Raw genomic sequence first — 25,948 nt, forward strand, 5'->3', positions numbered from 1 at the left:
TTCTCTCTCTCTCTCTCTCTCTCTCTCTCTCTCTCTCTCTCTCTCTCTCTCTCTCTCTCTCTCTTGTAGAAATTGTTTTTCTTCTTTCTTTTCACTGTTCGTGCTGATAATAGGAGGAGGAGGAGGAGGAGGAGGAGGAGGAAAAATATGAGAAGAAATAACAGTTGTAGTAAGAGGAGGAAAAAAAAATGATATAACAAAGATTAGTATGAGAAAAAGAGAAGGAAAAGTAGGAGTAGTTGGAGTAGTAGTAGAAGCAGGAGGAGAAATGTGAGGAGCAGGAGGATAAGAATAGGAGTAGTAGTAGTAGTAGTGGAAGTAGGAGGAGAAATGTAAGGAGTAAGAGGAGAAGTAGGAAGGATAATTAATAGGAGTAGGAAGCAGGAGTCATTAGAGTAAGGAGTGCGGTGAAGCTAACCTCATTCCCTGCAACAGATACTAATTGTAGCGCTGTGTTTGGCGGCAACAACTGCGGCGTTGCCCTCACCTGACGCAGCCCCTCAGCCTGCCCCCGTGGCCCTCCCTGACCCCGCGGCTGAAGCTTCCCGCCGGTTCTACTGACACGGACACAGCCACGGACACAGCCACGGAAACAGACCTTTCTTTCAAGTTTCCTTAGGTCATCACGGTCTGAGTATTGGACACGGACACGGCGATTATGGCAGCTACGGACACGGCGGTCATGGTAGCTACGGACACGGTGGACACGGGAACTACGGACATGGCGGACACGGTAGCCACGGACTTGGTTTGTTTGATAGTCTCCTAGGGCAGGTGAGCCACGGACACAGCTCTCACGGACACGGCGGCTACGGACACGGACACCACCTTAAAGACTGAAGACTGGACACCCTCCGCCTCACGCTCTCTTACTTCCTGAAGGAGGGAAAGTGGGAGGCTTGTCGGAAGAAAACGGGGAACAAATGAAGAATGGGAAGGTTGTACAAAGAGAAACTGGGAAGCTCTGAGGAAGCAAATGAAGAATGGGAAGGTTATGACGAGGAAAACGAAGATAAATTGGGAAAAATGGGAAGGTTATGACGAAGAAAACGAAGATAAATTGAGAAAGCCACGAGGAAGAAAATAAAGAATGGGAAGGCTATAACGAAGAAAGCTTAGATAAATTGAGCAGATCAGAGGAAGAAAACGAAGAATAAGGAGGTTGTAACAAAGAAAACGAAGATGAAATGGGAAACTCAAAGAAAGAAATGAAGCATAATGGGAATAAAAGAAGAAAACGAAGAAGTGAAGAAAACTAGTTTCAGATTAAGAATAGGAAGTTTAAAAGAAGAAAACGAGAGGAAGAGAGAAATGAAGAAAACAGGAACCTGCTCAAAGAAAATGAGGCATAAATGAAGAATAAGAAGTTTATACTGAGAAAATGGAGGAAAGAAATTGAGAATCGCACTGAAGAGGAGAAAACGGGGACCTAATTCAAAGAAAACGGAGAAGAGAAACTGAGAAGCGTACGCAAAGAAAATGGGAAGAAGAGGAATAACTTAAGAAATGGTATGATGTAAAAAGAATTGTCTATTTGAAACAATGCCGATAATCGTGTATTTATTATGTCTATTTTTTTTTCTATTACCTTCCATCTGTCTGTCTATCTGTTTGTCTGTTTGTCTATCTTGGTATAAATGTTTCTTATAAGTCGAAATAAAGATCATGAACTCGTGAACGTCTCATTATTATTACGACCTTGTGTTCAACTAGAAAGAAAAAAATAAATAAATAAAGTGATGAAAATTAATAAAATCGTTCAGTTTGTAACAAGAACAAGAAGAACAAGGAGAACAAGGAGAACAAAAGCAACATTCGTGTGAAGGAAGCCAAAAAGTCGAGAGATAAACTGACCAAAAAAGATGAAAGTAGCAGAACTGAGGAGCAAAACAGAAAATGAAGGTGCATGCCGTGTCGCCTTGCTTGCCGCTACTACTTCTGATGATCATGATGATTCTTGAGTCTTCTAGCAAAAAACAATAATGACAGATAAAAAAAAAATGTAAAAAAAATCTTAAGAATGTAAAAGTAAATGAAAGAAAGCATGATGAGAATGAACAGATAGAATAAACAGATAGCTAAATAACTTTAAAAAAGATAAATAACTTAGAAGAATTAACATCAAAACAAAACAAAAGCGAAGTGATGTGCGGCCTTTGCTTGCCTCTATCCATTGCCACCAGCTGTGATGATAACAATATTCTGACCAAACACACACACACACACACACACACACACACACACACACACACACACACACACACACACACACACACACACACACACACACACACACACACACACACACACACACACACACACACACACACACCACCCACCCACACCACACACTCACACACACACACACACACACACACACACACACCACCACACACACACACCACCACCCACACACACACACACACACACATGCCATACGTGTTACTCAGAGTCAAATCAAGATCCGGAAAATACTCGTACAGGCATACATACATAAGAAGGCGGTGGCGTAGTGGATAAGGTGGTGAGCGTGGGATCGGGCAGACGTCGTGCATCCTTGAGACTTTGTAATTTGTCGCGTGGTTTAATCACTGTCAGCTTCCCTTTATCTTCCTTATCTTTTCTTCTTCACTGTCATTTATCCAATAACTTCTTCTACCTCCACCACCGCCACCACCACCACCACCAGCACCACCATTTCCTCCACCGTCTTTACCTTCCAGCGCCTCCCTTTTCTTCCTCCCTCCATCGTCCACCCTGCTCCTCCACTTCTCTTCATTGTTATTACCGCTGCTATCTCCTCCTCCTCCTCCTCCTCCTCCTCCTCCTCTTCCTCCTCTTCCACTCCTCCTCCTTCTCTTCCACTCCACCTCCTCCTCCTCCTCCTCCTCCTCCTCCTCCTCCTCCTACTACAATAAAGATCTCTTCCACATTACTCTTCCACTCTTTTCTTCCACGAGAGAGAGAGAGAGAGAGAGAGAGAGAGAGAGAGAGAGAGAGAGAGTTCATTGGTAGAGGATTCCCCAGCGTCATGCCTTTCCCTCCTCCTCCTCTTTCTCCTCCTCCAACTGCAGTCTTCCTCCTTCCTTTTTGTTTTCATTTATTTTCCTTCCTCGCTCTTCCTTTCATCTTACCGTATCATTCGCATTTCAAGGTTAAAATGTAAGTTAGACTGGAAGTTAGCTAATGTGACACCAATATTTAAAAAAAGGTAGGAAGAATGAGGCGAATAATTATAGACCGATCAGTTTAACTAGTATAGTATGTAAGATACTAGAGAAAATCATTAAGGGTAGTATTTGGGAGCATTTAAATGAGAATAGATTAATTAGAGATACCCAACATGGCTTTAGATCAGGGAGGTCCTGTCTTACAAATTTGCTCGATATCTTAGAATATATTAACAAGGAGTTAGATGATGGAAATAACATAGATGTTATATAACTAGATTTTAGCAAGGCGTTTGTTTGATAAGGTACCGCATAGGAGGCTAGTGTACAAATTGAGACTACATGGGATAGGGGGTAGGTTAGTTGATTGGATTAGTGAATGGCTTTCTGATAGGAAACAGAGTAGTACTAAATGGGGCAATGTTTGAGTGGAAGGAAGTGGTTAATGGGGTACCCCAAGGATATATGCTAGAACTTCTTCTTTTCTTGGTGTACATTAACGATTTAGATATAGGAATTAGTAGCAAAGTATCAAAGTTTGCAGATGATACTAAGATAGCATGTGCAGTACAGGGTGAAAAGGACAATTACAAAATACAACGAGACCTGGACAGGCTGATAGCATGGGCAGACAGGTGGCAGATGGAGTTTAATTCTAAAAAGTGTCAGGTTATACATTTAGGTAAAGACAACACAAACTTTAGCTATGAGATGAAGGGATGTTGGCTAGAGGCAGTAGAGGAGGGAAAGGATTTAGGAGTAGTGATAGACAGGACTATGGAATTTTCAAAGCAATGTTTAGAAGCAAGAAATAGGGCAAATAGGATCCTGGATTTTATAAATAGAAATGTTAGTTATAAAAGTAAGGAAGTGTTGCGTAGCTTATATAATTCCTATGTCAGGCCCCATTTAGAGTATTGCATACAGGCCTGGTCACCCCATTATAGGCAGGATATCAACATGTTAGAAGCAGTTCAGAGAAGAGCAACTAGGATGATACCTGCATTAAAGCGCCTGGAGTATAGACATAGATTAAAGGAATTAAACATGTTTCCATTTGAGAGGAGATGTATAAGAGGGGATATGATAGAGTTATTTAAAATGTTCTCAGATACAAACTACATAGATGTGAGATCTTTCTTTACCTTAGAGGAGGGAAAAAGGACTAGAAATCATGACAGGAAGATTAGAAAGCAAGGCTGCAGGTTAGATATAAGAAAATATTTCTTTAGTCATAGGCTGGTAGACTTCTGGAATGCATTCCAAGAGAGGGTTGTAAATAGCACTAGTTTGACAATGTTTAAAAACAGATTAGATAAGCACTTAAATTTATTAGATTTAAAATTATGATAGTTTTTACAAGAAATTTACTATAGTTAAACAAGACATGATCCCCATGTATAGGGATCACAGATTGTAGAGGAATTCGCTGCAGGACTTAGCCCTGTTAATGGGCCAAATATTTAGAATTAGTATATAATGTATTGTGTACTTGTAAGTGTATCTTTAAGTACTGATGACGAGGTCGCTGTGCGACTGATACAGGATAACCTAGATGGGCCCTGGTGGCCCTTTGTTATCCTATTATTTATGTTATGTTATGTTATGTTATGAGAGAGAGAGAGAGAGAGAGAGAGAGAGAGAGAGAGAGAGAGAAGTTTGTTGGCAGATTTGTTTTTGTTCTCCAACGTGCAGTCTCCTCCGTTTAAACTTTTCCTCCCCTCATTTTCAATCCCTCCCCTCTCACTCCCTCTCCCTTTCTTTCCTTCTCTCTTTCTCTCTCTGTTAACAATGTAATCTAACTCCCACTCCTCCCAAACTCTTCCTCCTCTCACCCTTACTCTCACCGCTGTTAATGTGTCACTGGAACCATGAAAACACCCTTGAAAACCCGTGTAACTTTAAGCATACCCTTATCAAAGCAGTATTCGGTTTCTGAAGAGTGTGTCTCTTGTTAACCCTTTCTGTAGTGGGACGCATGTTTACCACTTGTTTTGTGTATGATTTTTGACATTAGGAAGTGTCTATGGAGGTCAGAATATTAATGGCAGGAGTTTTCACTATTTTCATCCCCCATAAAAGTACCTGAAGCTGTATAAAATCACCGAATAGTAAGCAGAATGAATATGAAAACGCGTCATCATAGTACTGAAGAGGTTAATAAAGTAAAAAAAAAAAAGTCTTGTTAATCTGTCACTAGAGCCGTAAAAAAACACCCTAGAAAACCCATGTAACTTTAAGTAGATCCTGTCCAAAGAAGCCTGGTCAAGGTAGAGTGTAGTGACGTCTCAGAGTATGATGAGCACGACACAACAAGAGGCGCTGCATTGCTGGGGACGAAGGCTCGTCAGTAATGAAGACGGGCTGGCGAGGAAACTGATCACCTAACCGCGTCACAAACCACCTGTGCCTCTCATGCATTTAGAGCAAGGCTGGAAAACCGGACCTGGGAAACTCCACTACACCTCACGAGAAGAGACGGAAAGAGATGCCACTAGTTGTGTCGTGGTGCGCTTGAGTCTTGTTTACGTGAGAATGGGAAGACTTTTTGCTAGATTTGGTTAGATTGGATTAGATTAGCAGTGTGTGACGTTTAGTTGAGTGTAATTTAATCCCTTCAGTACTGGAACGCATTTCTACCTTGAGTTTTGGGTATGATTAGACAATTTTATTGACATTAGGAAGGGTGTATGGAGGTCAAACGATTAATGGCCACAGTCTTCACTATTTTGATCCCTATATGAGTTTCTGAAGCTGATTAAAATCACCAAATGGTAATCAGATGAATAGCAAAATGCGTCATGGTACTGAAGGGGTTAAGATAGTTAGTATTATTAAGTTTATGTCCTTAGTCAATGCGGATAGTTAAGGAAATTTTTTTCTTGGCTTAATATGGATAGTTTAAAAATTTTACCTTGAAAGAAATATTAGCAAGTTATTTTTTTTCTTTTTCTACACGTTTTTATTTTCTCTTTTTCCTTCCTCTCTTTTATTTTCTATTTTTTTTTCACCACACACTCCCAGCCAGTTATAGTCTCGAATACGTGTACCTGTATAAACTTGCATTTACCTGTGCCTTGTATAAACCTTTGCCTTGTATGCTCACCTGTTATACCCAACCTTACCTGGCTACCTTCTCACCTGTTCACCTGTTCACCTGTTCCTTATTGCTTGTCTCTATTTCTATCTATTCCTTACTCACTCATCTACCTGTTTTAACGTGCTTGTTACTCATTTTCTCGTTTGTTTACTCATTCATTCATTCATTCAGTCAGTCACTCACTCACACACGCACTCAGTCAGTCAGTCACTCATCTACTAATCTACAAAAATATCTACTTATTGTTTTATTCACTTTACTGAGTCATTTAACTTGCCTCACCTTCGTCACTCACTCACTCACTCACTCACTCACTCACTCACTCACTAACTCGTTTTTTTTTCCTCCTCGTCCTCCTTTATTTCTTTCTTTCTTTCTGGCTTCCTTTCTCCTTCTTCTTCTTTGTTTTGTTTCGTTCGTTCGTTTGTTTATTTGTTCCTCCGAGGTATTTAATGAAGGGAAACTCCAGAAAAATGTCAAGTCTTTAAGGAAACGACCCGGAAAATATTAGTGACTTCTACATCTCTCTCTCTCTCTCTCTCTCTCTCTCTCTCTCTCTCTCTCTCTCTCTCTCTCTCTCTCTCTCTCTCTCTCTCTCTCTCTCTCTCTCTCTCTCTCTCTCTCTCTCTCTCTCTCTCTCTCTCTCTCTCTCTCTCTCAGACACACACACACACACACACACACACACACACACATGCCATACGTGTTACTCAGAGTCAAATCAAGATCCGGAAAATACAGGCATACATACATAAGGAGGCGGTGGCGTAGTGGATAAGGTGGTGAGCGTGGGATCGGGCAGACGTCGTGCATCCTTGAGACTTTGTAATTTGTCGCGTGGTTTAACCCGTTCAGCGTCAGAGACGTACGAGATACGTCGGCTACTCTGAGCGAACCGGGCGTCAGAGACGTATGAGATAAGTCGGCGAGCTTCCTCGTGTTTTCGGAGGTATTGCGTCCTCAAAACCTACCATTATTCTGCCATCATGCACTGTAGACATTGTTCATGCTGCCTCCTCGTCCCTGCTAACATGAATGCTTCCTGTATTCATTTATTACATATCTGAACTTTAGCAATTTCTGCTGCCTTCAGCTTGGTGTAGCGGTAAACTGACGCCTCAACTCCGCTAATATGAACGCAGCGTAATTTCCATTACTTACTCTCACCATTTCAGATGTTTTTGGTAACTGTTATATTGTGGTAGTGAAATCTTTGTATGACATAAATAAGAATTTTTCAATCGCTTTGTTTTAAGGAAAAACAAGTACATATTACTCGGAAAATATTTGCAACACGAAAGGCAAGACTCCCTCGCGATATCTCGCGTCTAGTTTTAGCCACAAACACTCCCAAACAGCAAAACATGACATGTTGTTTTTCTTTCAACTCAGGAACGATATTATGCATGTGTCCAACTCGGGGATCGACTGGTGAGAAACGAGGAAGCGAATAAACCAGTCACATAAGGCTTTGCTAAGTCGCTAACCTTAGCGCAAAAAAACTCGCACCAACTAATACCACTTCCAGTCAGTTTTGGGAGGAATGACTGTCATTTTCATTTGTTTCACATCATTTAAGACTGGTTTAGCAAAAAAAAAAAAAAAATTCCATGATGTGGCCAGCACTGGCGAAATCACAAAATCTCAGATCTGCTGACGTTGTACGGGTTAAAGTTACCTACATGTCACCATGATACCCAGGTTCTAAGTGGAGGTTGTGATTGCCTTATACCAAAGATGCGGTTGGGTGGTGATATGGGCCCTAATATGGGTAATACTATAAATAAAATTACCTGCGTCGGTAATGGATGGAAGCTGAATCGTTTCCTATACTCTTCAAGTGAACCTATAGGCGATATAGGCCATAACATAGAAAAAAAAAAAAACTTCCCCCGTGGTATTCCCTGTGTATATTCAAATGAGTTTTAGACTGATCTTGGTGTGCTGTTGATGTCATTATTCTTTGCTTGACTTGAATGGTCTACAGCAGAGAAATGTGTGATGGGTGTGGAAGGGAAAGCGATGATGATTGTTAAAGGTATATATGATGGTAGTTGTAAAGACACTAAAAAGAAAGGAAGAGAGAAAAAAAATGGATAGTTGTGAGATTGAATGGATGTATAATGGCTGTTGTTGTTAATGGAAGATGCATGAATGAAAATGTATATCAAGAATGACGAAGATAGATAGATAAATAGATAGACAAATAAATAGATAGGTAGGTAGGTAGGTAGATACACAGGTAAACAGATAGATAGTCAAAGAAATCGATGGCAAAAAAAAACATGGATGAATGAATAGATAAATAGTAAATAGACAGAGATCATTATATAAACAAAACAGACTGAGAAAAAAAAAACAGATACAAAAATTAAAGAAATAAAAAAAGAAAAGAAAAGGATTGGTTCAAGATTTCCTGCCATTACACTGCCAGGGAAATCGAACAGTGCAGAATATAGGTTACTCGGACAGAGTGGGACCAAATACCCAACTACTGCAGAGTTCATGAGTTCAAACACCCCAAGCTAGTCCGTCCTTGAAATGTAGCTAAATGCGCTGCCAACGTCTTTTGCTTTTGCGTAAAACAACAACAACAACATATTCGAAAAGGACAAAGAAAATGATGAAATGCTTAGATAAAAGGCGAATAGAAAGAAAGAATAGAGGAATGAAACAAAAATTAAAAGGAAGAAAGAAGAAGAGATATAAACTTATTGAAAAAATGAAGGAACAAGAGATGCACGCGTCGTGATGACCAACACACACACACACACACACACACACACACACACACACAAGGTAAAATAACTAACAAATTCACGGAAGCACTGAAGCACTGAAGGCGCCACCAAACACACCATTACCTCAACCACCACCAATAATAGCACAAACCAACGCGGAAGAAGGGAAGAAAAAAAAGAAAACGAAGCAGTAAATAAAGAAATATACAAAATAAAATAAAATACAAAAAAGTTAACGATCATGGAGGAGGAAGGAAGATGGGATGAAGAAAACGAGCGTATGCAAGGCTATACGCTAGTGGGAAAACCAACTAAGCAGCTTTTTTTTTTTTTTTTTTACCTTGCCCAACCCCCTTTAAGCATCCTGGTGCTCTGCTGTCCCTCCCTTCCACCCTCCCTCCTAGTCTGTTATATATGCGGTACGGTCGTCAGCGAGCCACAGACGGTATCCTAGCAGCGATGAAGCAGGTATGTTTCCAACCACTGCTCCTGTCTTGTTCTTTTTTATTACTCTTACTATTACTAATGCTGTTCCTTATGTCTGTAGCTCTTGTGTTGGGGTGACTTTATTTTTTCGTATGTCTTAAATAGTTCTTGCTTTATTGTGTTTGTATTTCTTATGCTTTCTTTTTTTATTTTCTCAGGGTAAAGTATGTAGCATTCTCTCTCTCTCTCTCTCTCTCTCTCTCTCTCTCTCTCTCTCTCTCTCTCTCTCTCTCTCTCTCTCTCTCTCTCTCTCTCTGTTTTTACTTGGTATCTTTGACGCAACTCTTCTTTTTTTTTTCCACGTTCCAGTTTACAGTGGTGGTTTTCTTGCTCTATATAGTGAAAAGTTCGTTGTTCCCTTATCTTTTTTTCTTACCTTGGTGTCTTTTTCATATATTGCCTTTTTCTTTCCTCCATTAATTACTAACCATTTTTTCCTCTCCCTCCTGGCGTAGTTTAGCTATTTCTTGTCTGTGTTTTTGCTACGAATCCTCTTTTCTTTCTTGCTTTAGTCCATAGGAGCCCTAATTATCAAGATATATGAACCAATTACAAATATTTGAGTACTAGATATTCCTCCTTTCCTCAGTGACTATCTTTTTTTTGTTTTCCTCCTCCCTCTTGACGTAGTTTAATTGTTTCTTGTCTCTTGTCAGGAATCCTCTTTTCTTTCATCCTATAGTCCATAAAAACTCTAATTATCAAGCTACATGAAGCAACCATGAATAATTGACTACTCGCTATTGCGCTACTGTTGAATATAGAAAATGCAACGTTAGTAAGCTTCTCAAACCAGTCTTTCATGTTACGCTTTCTCTCCAACAGTTCACTATAGCCATTGTGTTCATCGGGATGCTGGCCCTGTGTGCGGCCCTCCCTGTCCCAGATCCAGAGACCCTCCCAGTGCCCCTCCCTGCCGCCTTGCCAGAGCCCCATATCAATTTCGGCTTCGGCGGAGGTAGAGGAAGAGGAGGGGGAAGGGGAAGGGACAGGGGAAGGTTCCAAGGAAGATTTAGAGGTCGAGGAGGAGGAAGGTTCGGAGGAAACAGGTTTGGTCACCATGATGACCACCATAATGACCACTTCGATGGCGGCCACGGCTTCGGCGGCGGTCATGGCTTCGGCGGTGGCCACGGCTTCGGCGGACACGGATCTCCTCACGCCCACATTTCTCTTGGACATGGCGGCCTGGGCTTCCTCATCCACCGCCACTAACACTCCCTGACTCCCAGATTGTGACTCTATAACCCACAAAATTTTGTCTATACGTCTGTTTCTAATAAATGAGATAATGTCTTGAACATAAACTTATTTTTCATCCTAAACATTGTCTCGTGATTAATTGAGTAGTTAGTCAGTCAGTAAACAACTTAGGTAATTAGACAGATAGATATGTAAATAGATGGACTAATAGGACAGATAGACAGGTAAATAAACAGACAGTCAGACAGGCCATTAGATTGTAAATTTAGCAACAACAACAACAACAACAACAACAACAACAGGAACAACTACAAAACAAGAGCAAATAGTACTACTACTACTGTAAAAAAATAAATTAATCAAGAATGAAAAAAAAACACAGGAGAAGTTACTTAGCATTGAGGGTCTCTCTCTCTCTCTCTCTCTCTCTCTCTCTCTCTCTCTCTCTCTCTCTCTCTCTCTCTCTCTCTCTCTCTCTCTCTCTCTCTCTCTCTCTCTCTCTCTCTCTCTTTTTTTTATTTAAACAAAACTTAATACAAAGGAACATGTACCCAAAGGCGCACTGTCGTGTGCTACCTATTCTAAGGGTACTACAATCTATTTCTCTACAATATTTACAAGACTTAAAAATAGATAATATACAAGATGGTCAGCATGTAAATGGAGCACTATTCGTTTCACTTCACTAGCACTATTCACGCACTGCACTACACTGAGTGTCACGTCACAAAGAGTGTCAGAGGAGTTGGCAGTGTCTGTCTCCACTTATGTGCCATCAGTTTGACACTGTGTGTGTTCATCTCCTGGACGTGAGGCACCGCGGCCGTGAACAAGTTCCACATCCTGGAGACGCGTCCTGCGAAGGTGCGTTGATGCTGACACCCGTGGGATCGCGGCACCTCTACGGCGTCACCACCATTGAGCACCGTTCTCGTGCTCCGTGCGGTGACTCTTAGAGGATGACGCAGCCCTGCCAGATGTGGCACTCTTTGCACCTGTGCCTTATGGAACACTACGATCGCCGCCACGTCTCTGCGGTGTTCCAGTGAATCAAGGGACGCTCAGGCTCTGGGTGAGGTGGTAGTGCAGCATCTACTAGCCGTATGGCGCGGCGTTGGATGCTGTCCAGTCTCCTTCTGTGTGTGGCGGCACAGGACATCCAGGAGAGAGCTGCGTATTCAAGGTGGGGCCGCACCTGTGCCTTGTACAGCAGCAGTCTCCCCTTCCTGTCGAGGAAACTGGCGATCCTTCTGAGAGCGGAGATCCTGTGAGAGGCTTTCTTGGCAATGGTTTTGACATGCCTGTCAAACCTCAGCCCTCGATCCACCTCCACTCCAAGTATCTTGACGTCATCTTGGAGTGGGAGAGCAGCGCCAAAGACAACTTTCCTGCCATTGCTGCCATGGCGGCTGGGGACCGAGAGACAACCATTGCTTGTGTCTTCTCCGGCGCGAATGTCACTTGCCAGCGAGCACCCCACTCCTTTATCACTCGTAGCTGCTGATTGATGGCCTCAGCAGCCCGCCCACTGTCCTGGCGTGGATAGGTATAGGAGAGGGTGCAGTCATCAGCATAGGCCATGACTCCTGGCAGTAGCTGGAGAAGATCATCCACGTAGATATTCCACAGGAGTGGGCCAAGAATTGAACCCTGTGGCACTGATGCCTCCACAGGCAGGGACTCAGATGTTTGCCCGTTGACAACCACCTTGAGGCTTCTGTCCTGCAGGTAATTTCCCAAGAGTCGTAGCAAGCCACCCTGGATGCCTTTAGCACGAAGCTTTTCTAGTAATCCGTTGTGCCATACTTTATCAAAAGCTCCTGCTATGTCCAAAGCAACCACTATAGTGTCCTTGCCGTCGTCGAGGGCGTCCTGCCAATGCCTGGTGAGAAGCATCATTAGGTCGGAGGTTGACCTTCCAGGTCTGAACCCAAACTGTTGGTCTGAGAGGAGGGCATTGTCCTTGAGATGTCTACACACCACCTCTGCCACGACCCTCTCAAACACTTTACCCACCACTGACAACAGGGATATGGGTCTGTAGTTTTTTGGGTCCGTCCTGGAGCTTTTTGTGTGCAGGAACTACTCGAGCCTCCTTCCACACTGAAGGCCAGACGTTTTCCCGTACACAAGTTGTGAACTTGGGTGAGAGGGGCAGCCAGTTCCTGGGAGCATCGCTTCAGCAGGTGCGGGCTGATGTCATCAGGGCCGGTGGCTTTCTGTGTGTCCAGCCCCGCAATAATCGCTTCACCTGCTGATGCGTCACCTCCACCATGGTGACAGTCTTCTCACATTGCTGGACCAGCTGAGGCGGTGGCTGCTGTGGATTCCCGACCTTCATTTTCCAGCAAACAAGGAAGCCAGCAACTGTGCCCTCTCCTTACTGCTGGTGGCGACAGTACCGTCCTGCTTGCTGAGGGAGGGATGGATTCTTGGTGGCCAGTTCCTTGTTTGTCCTTAACAAGAGTCTCTCTCTCTCTCTCTCTCTCTCTCTCTCTCTCTCTCTCTCTCTCTCTCTCTCTCTCTCTCTCTCTCTCTCTCTCTCTCTCTCTCTCTCTCTCTCTCTCTCTCTCTCTCTCTCTCTCTCTCTCTCTCTCTCTCTCTCTCTCTCTCTCTCTCTCTCTCTCTCTCTCTCTCTCTCTCTCTCTCTCTCTCTCTCTCTCTCTCTCTCTCTCTCTCTCTCGAATTTTAAGTGCAATATGTATAAACATGAAGATACATAATTATATAAATTGTTATTATTATTATTATTATTATTATTATTATTATTATTATTATTATGTATATTCTTGTAATGTTATATATATGTATGTAATATTATGTGTAGTTGTAGTTGTAATTATTATTATTATTAATATTATTATTATTATTATTATTATTATTATTATTTTTATTAACATTAGTTTAGACTTCATATATTCTCTCTCTCTCTCTCTCTCTCTCTCTCTCTCTCTCTCTCTCTCTCTCTCTTTTTTTTTTTTTTATTTAAACATAGCACATATATTTACATATTCGGCTTAAAATTCCACGTTGGGTATGGAATTATTTAAAAAGCCTATCAATAATTAATATACATTAAGAATATTGTTTTTACATTAATAACTTTCACGTTAGCACCAGAGGAGTGGCCTGCGTTCCACGCCACCTGTGTGCTGCCACCTTGACCTGCTGGGTGGACATGTCCTCCACCTGGGGTGTGGTTGTGGTGAATGCATTCCACATCCTTGAGGTCCGGGCACTGTATGTTCGTTGGTGCTGCCGTGTGTTGGAGAAGGGCACCTCCACAGTCTGCTCACTGGTGGCAGCAGCTCGCGTGGGCCTCTGGGCAGCGCGTGGTGGAAGTCCCAGGCGTCGGAGGTGCGGTACTCCTTGCACCTGAGTTTTGTGGCACACCACCAGCGCTGCCACATCACGCCGGTGCTCCAACGACGTGACGGGGGTGTGTGGCGGCAGGTCGTCCTGGTGTGCGTCGTATCCCGCCAGACGTAGAGCTCGTCGCTGCACCTTGTCAAGTCTCTGCATGTGGGTGGCGGCACGACATCCACGACAGGCAGCCGTACTCCAGGCACGGACGTATCTGCGCCTTGTATAGCGTGATGATGCCGTGTGGGTCAAGCGTTCCCGCCACCCTCCGCAGGGCAGAGACTCTTAGAGACGCCTGTCGGGTGACTGCACCTACATGTCCGTCGAAGCGCAGGCAGCGGTCCACCGTCACCCTAAGACCTTGATGTGGTCCTGGAGACAGAGCCTTGCCTCCAAAGCACAGTTGCTCTGAGACCGCTCTGGAGGCTCCTGGCGACCGCGAGATGACCATCGCCTGCGTCTTCTCAGGTGCAAAGGAGACTTGCCACGTTTCTCCCATTGCTCCACCAGCCGTAGCTGCTTGTTTAGCTGCCGGACAGCGCTCTGGCTATCAAGGCGGCAGTAGGACCGGGAGAGGTGCAGTCGTCCGCATATGCTTCCACTGTCGGTAGTTTTCGGAGCAGGTCGTCGATATAGATGTTCCACAGGATTGGGCCCAGCACTGAACCCTGTGGAACGGAGGCTGACTGGGAGGGCTCTGACGATTTCCATTGACGACCACATGAAGAGTCCTCCACGTAGGTAGTCGTCAAGCAGTAGCAGTAGGTCTCCTGGATACCCTTGGCACGGAGCTTTTCAAGAGTCCCGCGTGCCAGACCCTATCAAAGGCTCCAGCTATATCCAGGGCTACCACAAGCGTGTCCAGGCCCTCGTCCAGGGCGTTTTGCCAGTCTTTGGTGAGGAGCAGGAGTAGGTCGGAGGTGGACCGGCCTGGCCTGAAGCCAAACTGTCTCTCTGAGAGGAGATGGTTTCACTCAGATGTTGACAGATGGCTCCAGCCACTATCCGCTCCAGCACCTTGCCCACCACAGAGCAGGAGATCGGCCTGTAGTTGCTGGGTACAGACCGCGAGCTCTTCTTGTGGACCGGAACGACTCGTGCCTCTTTCCACATTGAGGGCCATTTTTTTTCCCTCAGGCAGGTCGTAAAGACGTTGGAGAGAGGACCTGACAGCTCCTTAGCACAGTTCTTAAGGAGGTGTGGGCTGACGTCGTCCGGGCCAGTGGCTTTACCCACTTCCACTGCTCTCAGGAGCCTCTCAACTTGTCCAGCTGTCACTGAGACCAGGGTGATGGTGCTTAGAGTCTCCAGTGGCAGGTGAGGCGCTTGTCTTCCGGGTCTCAACCCTCATCTTGTTGCTGAAGCTTGTAGCCAGGGTGAGGCCTTGTCCCAGCTGCTTGTGGCAGTGGAACCGTCAGGCCTGAGGAGTGGAGGGATGGCGTCTTGGTGTTTAGCTCCTTGGTGCTCCTTGACTAAGCTCCACCAGGTCTTGCCTCCTACTCCTGGGCCACAAAGTTTCCGTTTTAGATCCTCTCCTCCAAGAGGTCGTCATAAGCGTTCTGCTCTAGGTGGCAGTTTAGGTCTCCCACTACCATCACGTGGGAGCATTGATGGCGTAGAAGAAGGGTGTCGAGTTCCTCCGTCAGGAAGTCCAGGGTGCCGTCCTTGCCTGGGGGCGGTACATGATACAGAGGAGGAGACCTCTGTTGTCTTCCAGTACCACCCTGAAGAACAGTGCTTCCGTTTGAAGAGGAACCGTCACCTCAAGTTCCTGGGTTTGGAGGCCGTCCCTAAAGCAAGCTGCCACCCTCCGCCTGCTCTGTTCTCCCTGTCCTTCCTTATCTCTCTCTCTCTCTCTCTCTCTCTCTCTCTCTCTCTCTCTCTCTCTCTCTCTCTCTCTCTCTCTCTCTCTCTCTCTCTCTCTCTCTCTCTCTCTCTCTCTCTCTCTCTCTCTCTCTCTCTCTCTCTCTCTCTCTCTCTCTCTCTCTCTCTCTCTCTCTCTCTCTCTCTCTCTCTCTCTCTCTCTCTCTCTCTCTCTCTCTCTCTCTCTCTCTCTCTCTCTCTCTCTCTCTCTCTCTCTCTCTCTCTCTCTCTCTCTCTCTCTCTCTCTCTCTCTCTCTCTCTCTCTCTCTCTCTCTCTCTCTCTCTCTCTCTCTCTCTCTCTCTCTCTCTCTCTCTCTCTCTCTCTCTCTCTCTCTCTCTCTCTCTCTCTCTCTCTCTCTCTCTCTCTCTCTCTCTCTCTCTCTCTCTCTCTCTCTCTCTCTCTCTCTCTCTCTCTCTCTCTCTCTCTCTCTCTCTCTCTCTCTCTCTCTCTCTCTCTCTCTCTCTCTCTCTCTCTCTCTCTCTCTCTCTCTCTCTCTCTCTCTCTCTCTCTCTCTCTCTCTCTCTCTCTCTCTCTCTCTCTCTCTCTCTCTCTCTCTCTCTCTCTCTCTCTCTCTCTCTCTCTCTCTCTCTCTCTCTCTCTCTCTCTCTCTCTCTCTCTCTCTCTCTCTCTCTCTCTCTCTCTCTCTCTCTCTCTCTCTCTCTCTCTCTCTCTCTCTCTCTCTCTCTCTCTCTCTCTCTCTCTCTCTCTCTCTCTCTCTCTCTCTCTCTCTCTCTCTCTCTCTCTCTCTCTCTCTCTCTCTCTCTCTCTCTCTCTCTCTCTCTCTCTCTCTCTCTCTCTCTCTCTCTCTCTCTCTCTCTCTCTCTCTCTCTCTCTCTCTCTCTCTCTCTCTCTCTCTCTCTCTCTCTCTCTCTCTCTCTCTCTCTCTCTCTCTCTCTCTCTCTCTCTCTCTCTCTCTCTCTCTCTCTCTCTCTCTCTCTCTCTCTCTCTCTCTCTCTCTCTCTCTCTCTCTCTCTCTCTCTCTCTCTCTCTCTCTCTCTCTCTCTCTCTCTCTCTCTCTCTCTCTCTCTCTCTCTCTCTCTCTCTCTCTCTCTCTCTCTCTCTCTCTCTCTCTCTCTCTCTCTCTCTCTCTCTCTCTCTCTCTCTCTCTCTCTCTCTCTCTCTCTCTCTCTCTCTCTCTCTCTCTCTCTCTCTCTCTCTCTCTCTCTCTCTCTCTCTCTCTCTCTCTCTCTCTCTCTCTCTCTCTCTCTCTCTCTCTCTCTCTCTCTCTCTCTCTCTCTCTCTACTCTAATATCTTAACGCTAATAACATCCTTTCAGTGATATTGTGGTAGTAGACTTCGAGTGTCGCTAAGAATACACCAGCAGACACCACAAACCTGACTCACGCTGCTTGGAATGGAACTGAAACGCATTACATGCGGTTGAAGGTTGAAGTCTAATCGTTGCATCCTTCTTATGATTTTCTTTTGTTCAGTAATTGCGTTTCCATTTGTTGAAGGTAAAAGAAACTGCAGCGAAGGAAATGCCAAACTGAATAATATAATAGTAGATAGATTATTTGTTATTCTTATATAATGAAGAATAAGTAGCATAAGGAGGTATGAAATGGGAAAGTATAATATAACATTTTCTTTATCATTGAAAATTACTGATAATATCATGTATGTAATCTCAATCCGACATAAGTAGTAATCTTGAGCTAGTTAGATAATTGTAGGGGACAATGGAAGCCAGGAAAACACTTTCGAACACAAATATTGGTAATGCTCCTTCCCATTGTTTCAGGTCGGCCAGTAAAACAGAAAATATATTACCGCCACTCTGCGTGACAAATCCCCGCTACTTCCATTACACAAGTAATCAAATATCAAATGAGATCATGGACTGAAGAATTTCATTGGTGAGTAAACAAAGATTACTACTACTACTACTACTGCTACTACTACTCGTATGCACCTAACACAATAGAAAAAAAAAAAACTGAGGTGACACGTAAACAAACGCATAGAAACTAGATTTACGTGAAATTATGCCGTGTCAACACATCAGGACAACAACAACAACAAGACAGCAAGAACAACAAAGAGAAAACTGTCATAAACAGCTAATGATAATAATAATAATAATAATAATAATAATAATAATAATAATAATAATAATAATAATAATAATAATAATAATAATAATAATAATAATAATAATAATAATAATAATAATAATAATAATAATAATAATAATAATAATAATAATAATAATAATAATAATAATAATAATAATAATAATAATAATAATAAAACAAAGTAGAGTAGAATAGTAATCAAACACGAGTATTCTAATGACACTTAAGAAAGAAATAGAGTAAAAAAAAAAAAACTAGAAATAATAACAAAAAAACATACATACACACTTATAAAAAAAAATCAGTAATATATAATCTATAAAACACAAATGAACGGAAGAGTGAAATGTGCAAAAAAGAAATACTAAGTCACTCCAACACATCCGAACACCAGGCAACAACAAGGTTCACACGTGGTCTTGCAGAGTGACAGAGGAAGCTCATTCTTTTTTATTCGGTTTTGTTTAATTTTTGCTTGTGGAGTTCTTAACCGACGACGCTACGAGAGGTGCTGGGATACCTGAAGGGCCGGGGAAGGCGTGAGCGGCTTAGGGATAAGGGAAAGGGAAAAATGAAGAACGTGAAGTGAATGGAGAAGGAGGAAGGCAGTGGTGTGCTTCAAGGTCACCAGTCTTGTAAATTTATCTTATTAACTTGCACAGGAAGAAAAGAAGTTTGTCTGTCTGTCTGTCTGTCTGTCTGTTTGTTTGTCTGTTTGCTTATGGGTAAGTGTTTCATACTCTGTTTACATTTTTCTTAGCTATATTTATACATTTGTTACTTTATTGATCAATCATTGTTTTATTTATTCATGGAAGTGTCAAAATTTTATGACGTTGAAATTTTGAAGATGCTGTTTCCTGAAAATTATATATATGGTTATGACTATTTTTTTATTCTATTTATATCTATGTTTATCTATTCATTTTTTAAGTTATGTTCATGAATCGAATGTGGTGTGCCAGTAGCAGTAAGAACGTTTCTCTCAAGGCTACAGTAGTGACGTTCCACAGAGTTAGTATAGTAGAAGATAGCAAGATATACAACATTTTGGCGGTGAGAAAGAGGCTGAAGACAGTCAGTCAGAGGAGAGGACATTATTTTATGATCGATACCGAGAGAGTAGTCCGGCTTGGGGACATTGATGGTTCCCTCCCCAGAAGGGGACTCCGAGGCTGGTATTGGAGTCGCCAATTTTTTTATTTATTTATTCTTTTTTTCCATTCTAAGTGAAGGGTGTTTGTGTGTGTGCAGTTAGTGGATGTAGTTTTGTATGAAGGAGGAGAGTTGTCTTTAAAGGGTAGGCTATGAATGTTCAGCAAATTCACAATTACTATAACTGTAATTGTAATTTCATAGTGCCCCCTGAACTAGGCCATACCAGAAGTTGTCAGACAAGAACTGGTCTAGACCAGAAGTGGTCAAACCATAACTGGCCAGACAAGAACTGGTCAGACCAGATTGGTTCAGACCAGAAGTAGTCAGACCAGATTGGTCCAGACCAGAAGATGCCAGACCAGAACTGGTCCAAACTAAAATTGGTCTGACCAGAAAAGGTCCAGATTAGAACTAGTGCTTTATTTTCAGATTAGAATGAGTGCTATTGTTGTCAGGTGTATCTTGAATTAGCACATCACTTTATTTAACTTAAAGGAGACGTCATTAATCTACATTAGTGCAATGATTTGGGTTCTCAAGGTCAGTGTAGGTGGCTTTAAAAGAAGATTATAGATAAATTTATGGATGAGGATGATGGATGAAATTAAGTAGCTTTGCTCATACAGGGAGTGCCATGTGTAGGCCGGACAGCCTCTTGCAGCTTCCCTTTTTTCTTATGTTCTTATACCTGTGTTCTGGATGGCGCCATACACGATCCTCCTCCAACCGTTTCCACCCCTCGCGTCTTCCGGTGTGACTTGCAACCCTTTCCAGTCCAACAGTAGTTAAATCCCTCACTTCACTCTCTCTAAAGCTACTTGGGGACTTTAATAAGTCAGTGTAGCAAGAATAGCTCGTTTTCAAGGTCACTTATGGCACTTGGGGCTGTTTATTATGCAAGTGTGTGGTGGTGGTATGTCTTGCTTCACCACCATCACCACCGCCACCACCAGCGCCACCACACCCCTCTCCACCCTTCCGGCACTTTATTTTATTTCCTTCTATATCAGTCATTCCTTGTAGCTTAACTCTTTATAATTTGATGCGTTGGTTACGTTACATATCGAGATGCCAGGTGGAGCCAGAAAGGTGATTTGTTGTAATAAAGCGTTTAATATTACGCCTGGTTTGCTCTCTCTCTCTCTCTCTCTCTCTCTCTCTCTCTCTCTCTCTCTCTCTCTCTCTCTCTCTCTCTCTCTCTCTCTCTCTCTCTCTCTCTCTCTCTCTCTCTTTTTTTTTTATTTAAACTTAGTTACCATTACAATATTTACATAATAAACTTAAAGTTACTAGTGGACACTAGGCAACTATTCTAAAAGTTTATGTGGGTGGCAGGTACCTGGGGTGGTAACCGCGCCAACTAGCATGATACACTTTATATACATTATGTACAGGAGCTGGACAGGAACGGTGTGGGGAGTGTGCCTCTCCAGGTGTTGGCAGCCACTTTCGCCTGGTGATTTGACATGTCTGCCACACCAGGTGTGGCCTCCGTGAAGCCGTTCCAGAGACGCGCTGCCCTGGCCTTGTACGTCCTCAGATGCTGTGACGTGTGTGAACGTGGCACCGTCACACGTCTTCCGGCCGCTGCCTGTCGCGTCGCGCGTTGGGCGTGGTGAGGCGGCAAGTACAGGCGGGTGAGGTGGGAGTGTGGAGCACCTGTGTCTTGTGGCAGACTGTCAGAGCTGCCACATCGCGACGGTGCTCCAGGGATGTCACACCGTCGGCGAACTCCTCATCGTCCCCCAGCAGTCGGAGAGCGCGCCTCTGCACCGCATCGAGTCGCCTGGTGTGGGTGACAGCACTGGACATCCACGTCAAGGCTCCGTATTCCATACAAGGGCGGATCTGAGCCTTGTACAGCGTCAGGATGCCTTGGGGATCCAGGTTGCTTGCCACCCTGCGGAGGGCTGACACACGCTGAGAGGTCTGGCGGGCCACAGACGCGAGGTGCTGGTCGTAGCGCAGCTCCCGGTCAATGGCCACACCCAGGATCTTGATGTCGTCTTGGAGGGGCAGCTGGACACCCCCAAACCTTATTTGTCCCTCCACGGCCTGGGTGGCGGCGGGGGACCGGGAGACGACCATAGCGTGTGTTTTCTCAGGCGCGAAGTTGACCTGCCATAGCGCCCCCCACTCCTCTGCAGTTTTCAGCTGCCTGTTGACTGCAGCAACAGCGCGCCTACTGTCCTGGCGGCAGTAGGAGACGGCCACCGTGCAGTCATCAGCATAGGCTTTGACTGTGGGGAGCTGGCGAAGTAAATCGTCTATATATATGTTCCACAGGACTGGCCCTAATACAGAGCCCTGTGGAACTGAGGCTCTATGGGGGCAGGCGCTGAGGACCGTCCATTGATGACTACCCGTAGTGAACGACCATGGAGGTAGTCATCAAGAAGAGACAGCAGGCTCCCGGCTACGCCTTTGGCACGCAGCTTTGCCAGCAGGGCGGAGTGCCACACCCGATCATAGGCGCCCGCGATGTCAAGCGCCACCACGAGTGTGTCCCGGCCTTCGTCGAGGGAGTCCTGCCACTCTTGTGAGAGGAGGAGAAGCAGATCTGAGGTGGATCGGCCCGGCCTGAACCCAAATTGGTGAGGCGAGAGGAGACCGTTGTCTGCAAGGTGTTTCTCTAGGGCGGCAGCCAACATCTTCTCAAACACCTTGCCAACAACCGACAGCAGGGAGATGGGTCGGTAGTGGCTCGGGTCCGTCCTGGAGTCTTTCTTGTGGGCGGGAACCACACAGGCTTCTTTCCAGGCAGATGGCCACTTCTCCTCCTCGAGGCAGGCAGCGAAGATGTTGGCGAGAGGTGCAGATAACTCCTCGGCAACTCTCTCTCTCTCTCTCTCTCTCTCTCTCTCTCTCTCTCTCTCTCTCTCTCTCTCTCTCTCTCTCTCTCTCTCTCTCTCTCTCTCTCTCTCTCTCTCTCTCTCTCTCTCTCTCTCTCTCTCTCTCTCTCTCTCTCTCTCTCTCTCTCTCTCTCTCTCTCTCTCTCTCTCTCTCTCTCTCTCTCTCTCTCTCTCTCTCTCTCTCTCTCTCTCTCTCTCTCTCTCTCTCTCTCTCTCTCTCTCTCTCTCTCTCTCTCTCTCTCTCTCTCTCTCTCTCTCTCTCTCTCTCTCTCTCTCTCTCTCTCTCTCTCTCTCTCTCTCTCTCTCTCTCTCTCTCTCTCTCTCTCTCTCTCTCTCTCTCTCTCTCTCTCTCTCTCTCTCTCTCTCTCTCTCTCTCTCTCTCTCTCTCTCTCTCTCTCTCTCTCTCTCTCTCTCTCTCTCTCTCTCTCTCTCTCTCTCTCTCTCTCTCTCTCTCTCTCTCTCTCTCTCTCTCTCTCTCTCTCTCTCTCTCTCTCTCTCTCTCTCTCTCTCTCTCTCTCTCTCTCTCTCTCTCTCTCTCTCTCTCTCTCTCTCTCTCTCTCTCTCTCTCTCTCTCTCTCTCTCTCTCTCTCTCTCTCTCTCTCTCTCTCTCTCTCTCTCTCTCTCTCTCTCTCTCTCTCTCTCTCTCTCTCTCTCTCTCTCTCTCTCTCTCTCTCTCTCTCTCTCTCTCTCTCTCTCTCTCTCTCTCTCTCTCTCTCTCTCTCTCTCTCTCTCTCTCTCTCTCTCTCTCTCTCTCTCTCTCTCTCTCTCTCTCTCTCTCTCTCTCTCTCTCTCTCTCTCTCTCTCTCTCTCTCTCTCTCTCTCTCTCTCTCTCTCTCTCTCTCTCTCTCTCTCTCTCTCTCTCTCTCTCTCTCTCTCTCTCTCTCTCTCTCTCTCTCTCTCTCTCTCTCTCTCTCTCTCTCTCTCTCTCTCTCTCTCTCTCTCTCTCTCTCTCTCTCTCTCTCTCTCTCTCTCTCTCTCTCTCTCTCTCTCTCTCTCTCTCTCTCTCTCTCTCTCTCTCTCTCTCTCTCTCTCTCTCTCTCTCTCTCTCTCTCTCTCTCTCTCTCTCTCTCTCTCTGTGACTGTTACAGGAGTCACGTCTTAAGGGTATGAGCGCCGGTACAGATCTGCTTATGAAAGTGGTAGATCGTAGGACGGTGAAGCTGGAAGCATGACGTCACATAAGTAATTGACCAATAGAAGTGTACTCCACGTAGAGTTGTCCCTGGATGTGACCAATGGGATACGTTATTCAAGAAGCTGACGGGTGCATATCCCTTATCGCGTTGTTTGGGTTACGGCAAGGTTTTATGACTTGTTTGCGAGCTTACCAGCGTTAATAGAACCGTCTTGTTCAAGCCTCTCCGTTCTCACTTCTACCTATTGCCTACTCTATACTGTTCGTTGTTGTATTTGAAATAGTGAAATAGGTCTATTACACTACTACTGCTACTACTACTACTACTACTACTACTACTACTACTACTACTACTACTACTACTACAACATAATGCATTTACTTTGAAGGCAATCAGATTTTTTTTTTGCCTTATTGTATATTTGTGTGTGTGTGTGTGTGTGTGTGTGTGTGTGTGTGTGTGTGTGTGTGTGTGTGTGTGTAAGTGCGTCATTCAGTATAGTATAACCCACAATCTTCTGAGTCAAGGCTGTACTCATTGCGCGGTCTGATCAAACACGTGCAATCCAACATTCTTACAAAATACCTCTCCACGCCTTCTGCTGCGCCTGCGTCGTGTAGGAGGCGACACTGCTATGAATGTTTACTTTTATTTGATTTATTTATTTAGTTCAAGAGATACAGAATGTTGCAGCGTCTTTATGTGGGAAGATTAGGACGATGAGAAGTAGAACGAGTATAAATGATCGCGTTTTTTTATTAGTTTGTGTAGAATTGTTGAACTCATTAGCGAGAGAAGGATAAAAGACATAACAGCTGTGAATATTGTCCTTTTAAATAATTTCTGATGTATTAAGACGATGAGAAGTATAACGAGTATAAGTAATGGCCTTTTTGATAAGTTTGTGCAAAATTTATTAGCTTATTAGCGAGAGAAGGATAAAAGACATGACAGGCTGTGAATTTTGTCCTATTGAGTAGTTTGTGATGTATTAAGACGATGAGAAGTAAAACGAGTATAAGTAATTGCCTTTTTAATAAGTTCGTGCAAAATTATTTAACTCATTAGCGAGGGAAGGATTAGAGACATGACAGGCTGTGAATTTTGTCCTTTCGAGTAGTTTTTTTTGTGATGTGGTGTGGAATTATTCACTGTTTTCCCATTAGTGTGAGATAGTGAAGGGGTGATTCAGTTGATGGGCGAGGGAAGAGCGATAAGGCGGTAAGGTAGTAAGGCAGTAAGTTTTTTTTTCTTCTAATTTAGTGAGATGTACTGCTGAATTATTTGAACCAACTGGAGAATTTTACTTTTTTTTCCATAAATTTATTCTTAATACGTATGACAAAACCAGTGCTTCTCAACCACCACCACCACCACCACCAATAAAAGGACAGGGATACCTACACTAATTAGAATTGCGCTCCTCTTTATTCATTTATTTATCAGAGGATAAAAAAGATACAGGACAGATGACTCCAGAAACATGTCAACTACCACCAGTGTTTCTTGAAGCCATTACCAGTCTCCACAGCTCAGACTTACTCTCACGCCTTTCTTGTCTTTTTTTTTTTTCATTATATATATACCATGTGGGCTTTTCAGGGGGGAATTTATGGGCTAAAGAGGATACTTTTTTGTGGTACCTCCTATCTCAAAGCCCACCATCTAAGACACTGTTGCCCCGAGTAAGGAACCCCAGCCTACACTCGGACCGTGGACAGGATTCGAACCCGTGTTTGGAGATCCCTCGGACCCCAAAGCACGCATGGTTCCACTGTACCACGGCGGCCCCTTTGTGTGTGTGTGTGTGTTTGTTTCACTGTTTGATCTGCTGCAGTCTCTGACGAGACAGCCAGACGTTATCCTACGGAACGAGCTCAGAGCTCATTATTTCCGATCTTCGGATAAGCCTGAGACCAGGCACACACCACACACCGGGACAACAAGGTCACAACTCCTCGATTTACATCCCGTACCTACTCACTGCTAGGTGAACAGGGCTACACGTGAAGGAGACACACCCAAATATCTCCACCCGGCCGGGGAATCGAACCCGGTCCTCTGGCTTGTGTGTGTGTGTGTGTGTGTGTGTGTGTGTGTGTGTGTGTGCAGCAGTATTATTGTGTGTGTGTGTGTGTGTGTGTGTGTGTGTGTGTGTGTGTGTGTGTGTGTGTGTGTGTGCAGCAGTATTATTACTATTATTGTGTGTGTGTGTGTGTGTGAGCAGCAATATTATTATGTGTGTGTGTGTGTGTGTGTGTGTGTGTGTGTGTGTGTGTGTGTGTGTGTGTGTGTGTGTGTGTGAACAGCAGTATTATTATTTGTGTGTGTGTGAGAGAGAGAGAGAGAGAGAGAGTGAGAGAGAGAGAGCAGCAGCATTATGTGTGTGTGTGTGTGTGTGTGTGTGTGTGTGTGTGTGTGTGTTATTATGTGTGTGTGTGTGTGTGTGTGTGTGTGTGTGTGTCTGTGTGTGAACAGCATTATTATGTGTGTGTGTGTGTGTGTGTGTGTGTGTGTGTGTGTGTGTGTGTGTGTATGTATGTGTGTGTGTGTGTGTGTGTGTGTGTGTGTGTGTGTGTGTGTGTGTGTGTGTGTGTGTGTGTGTGTGTGTGTGTGAGAGAGAGAGCAGCAGTATTATCATGTGTGTGTGTGTGTGTGTGTGTGTGTGTGTGTGTGAACAGCAGTATTATTGTGTGTGTGTGTGTGTGTGTGTGTGTGTGTGTGTGTGTGTGTGTGTGAGAGAGAGAGAGAGAGAGAGAGAGAGAGAGAGAGAGCAGTATATTATGTATGTGTGTG

General features: G+C 44.4%; 1 protein-coding gene across 1 annotated transcript; it reads left to right on the forward strand.

Annotated features, from left to right (window-relative positions):
- Positions 1-9,415: 9,415 nt before the first annotated feature.
- LOC123500496 (holotricin-3-like) lies at positions 9,416-10,798 on the forward strand. The gene is made up of 2 exons (XM_045249204.1): positions 9,416-9,479; positions 10,323-10,798. The coding sequence occupies exons 1-2, from the start codon at positions 9,426-9,428 to the stop codon at positions 10,710-10,712; spliced, it is 444 nt and encodes a 147-aa protein (XP_045105139.1). The 5' UTR covers positions 9,416-9,425; the 3' UTR covers positions 10,713-10,798.
- The last annotated feature ends 15,150 nt before the right edge of the window (positions 10,799-25,948 follow it).

Source organism: Portunus trituberculatus, unplaced genomic scaffold, assembly GCF_017591435.1.
Source record: "Portunus trituberculatus isolate SZX2019 unplaced genomic scaffold, ASM1759143v1 PGA_scaffold_314__1_contigs__length_179449, whole genome shotgun sequence".
NCBI classification, from domain to species: Eukaryota; Metazoa; Arthropoda; class Malacostraca; order Decapoda; family Portunidae; genus Portunus; species Portunus trituberculatus.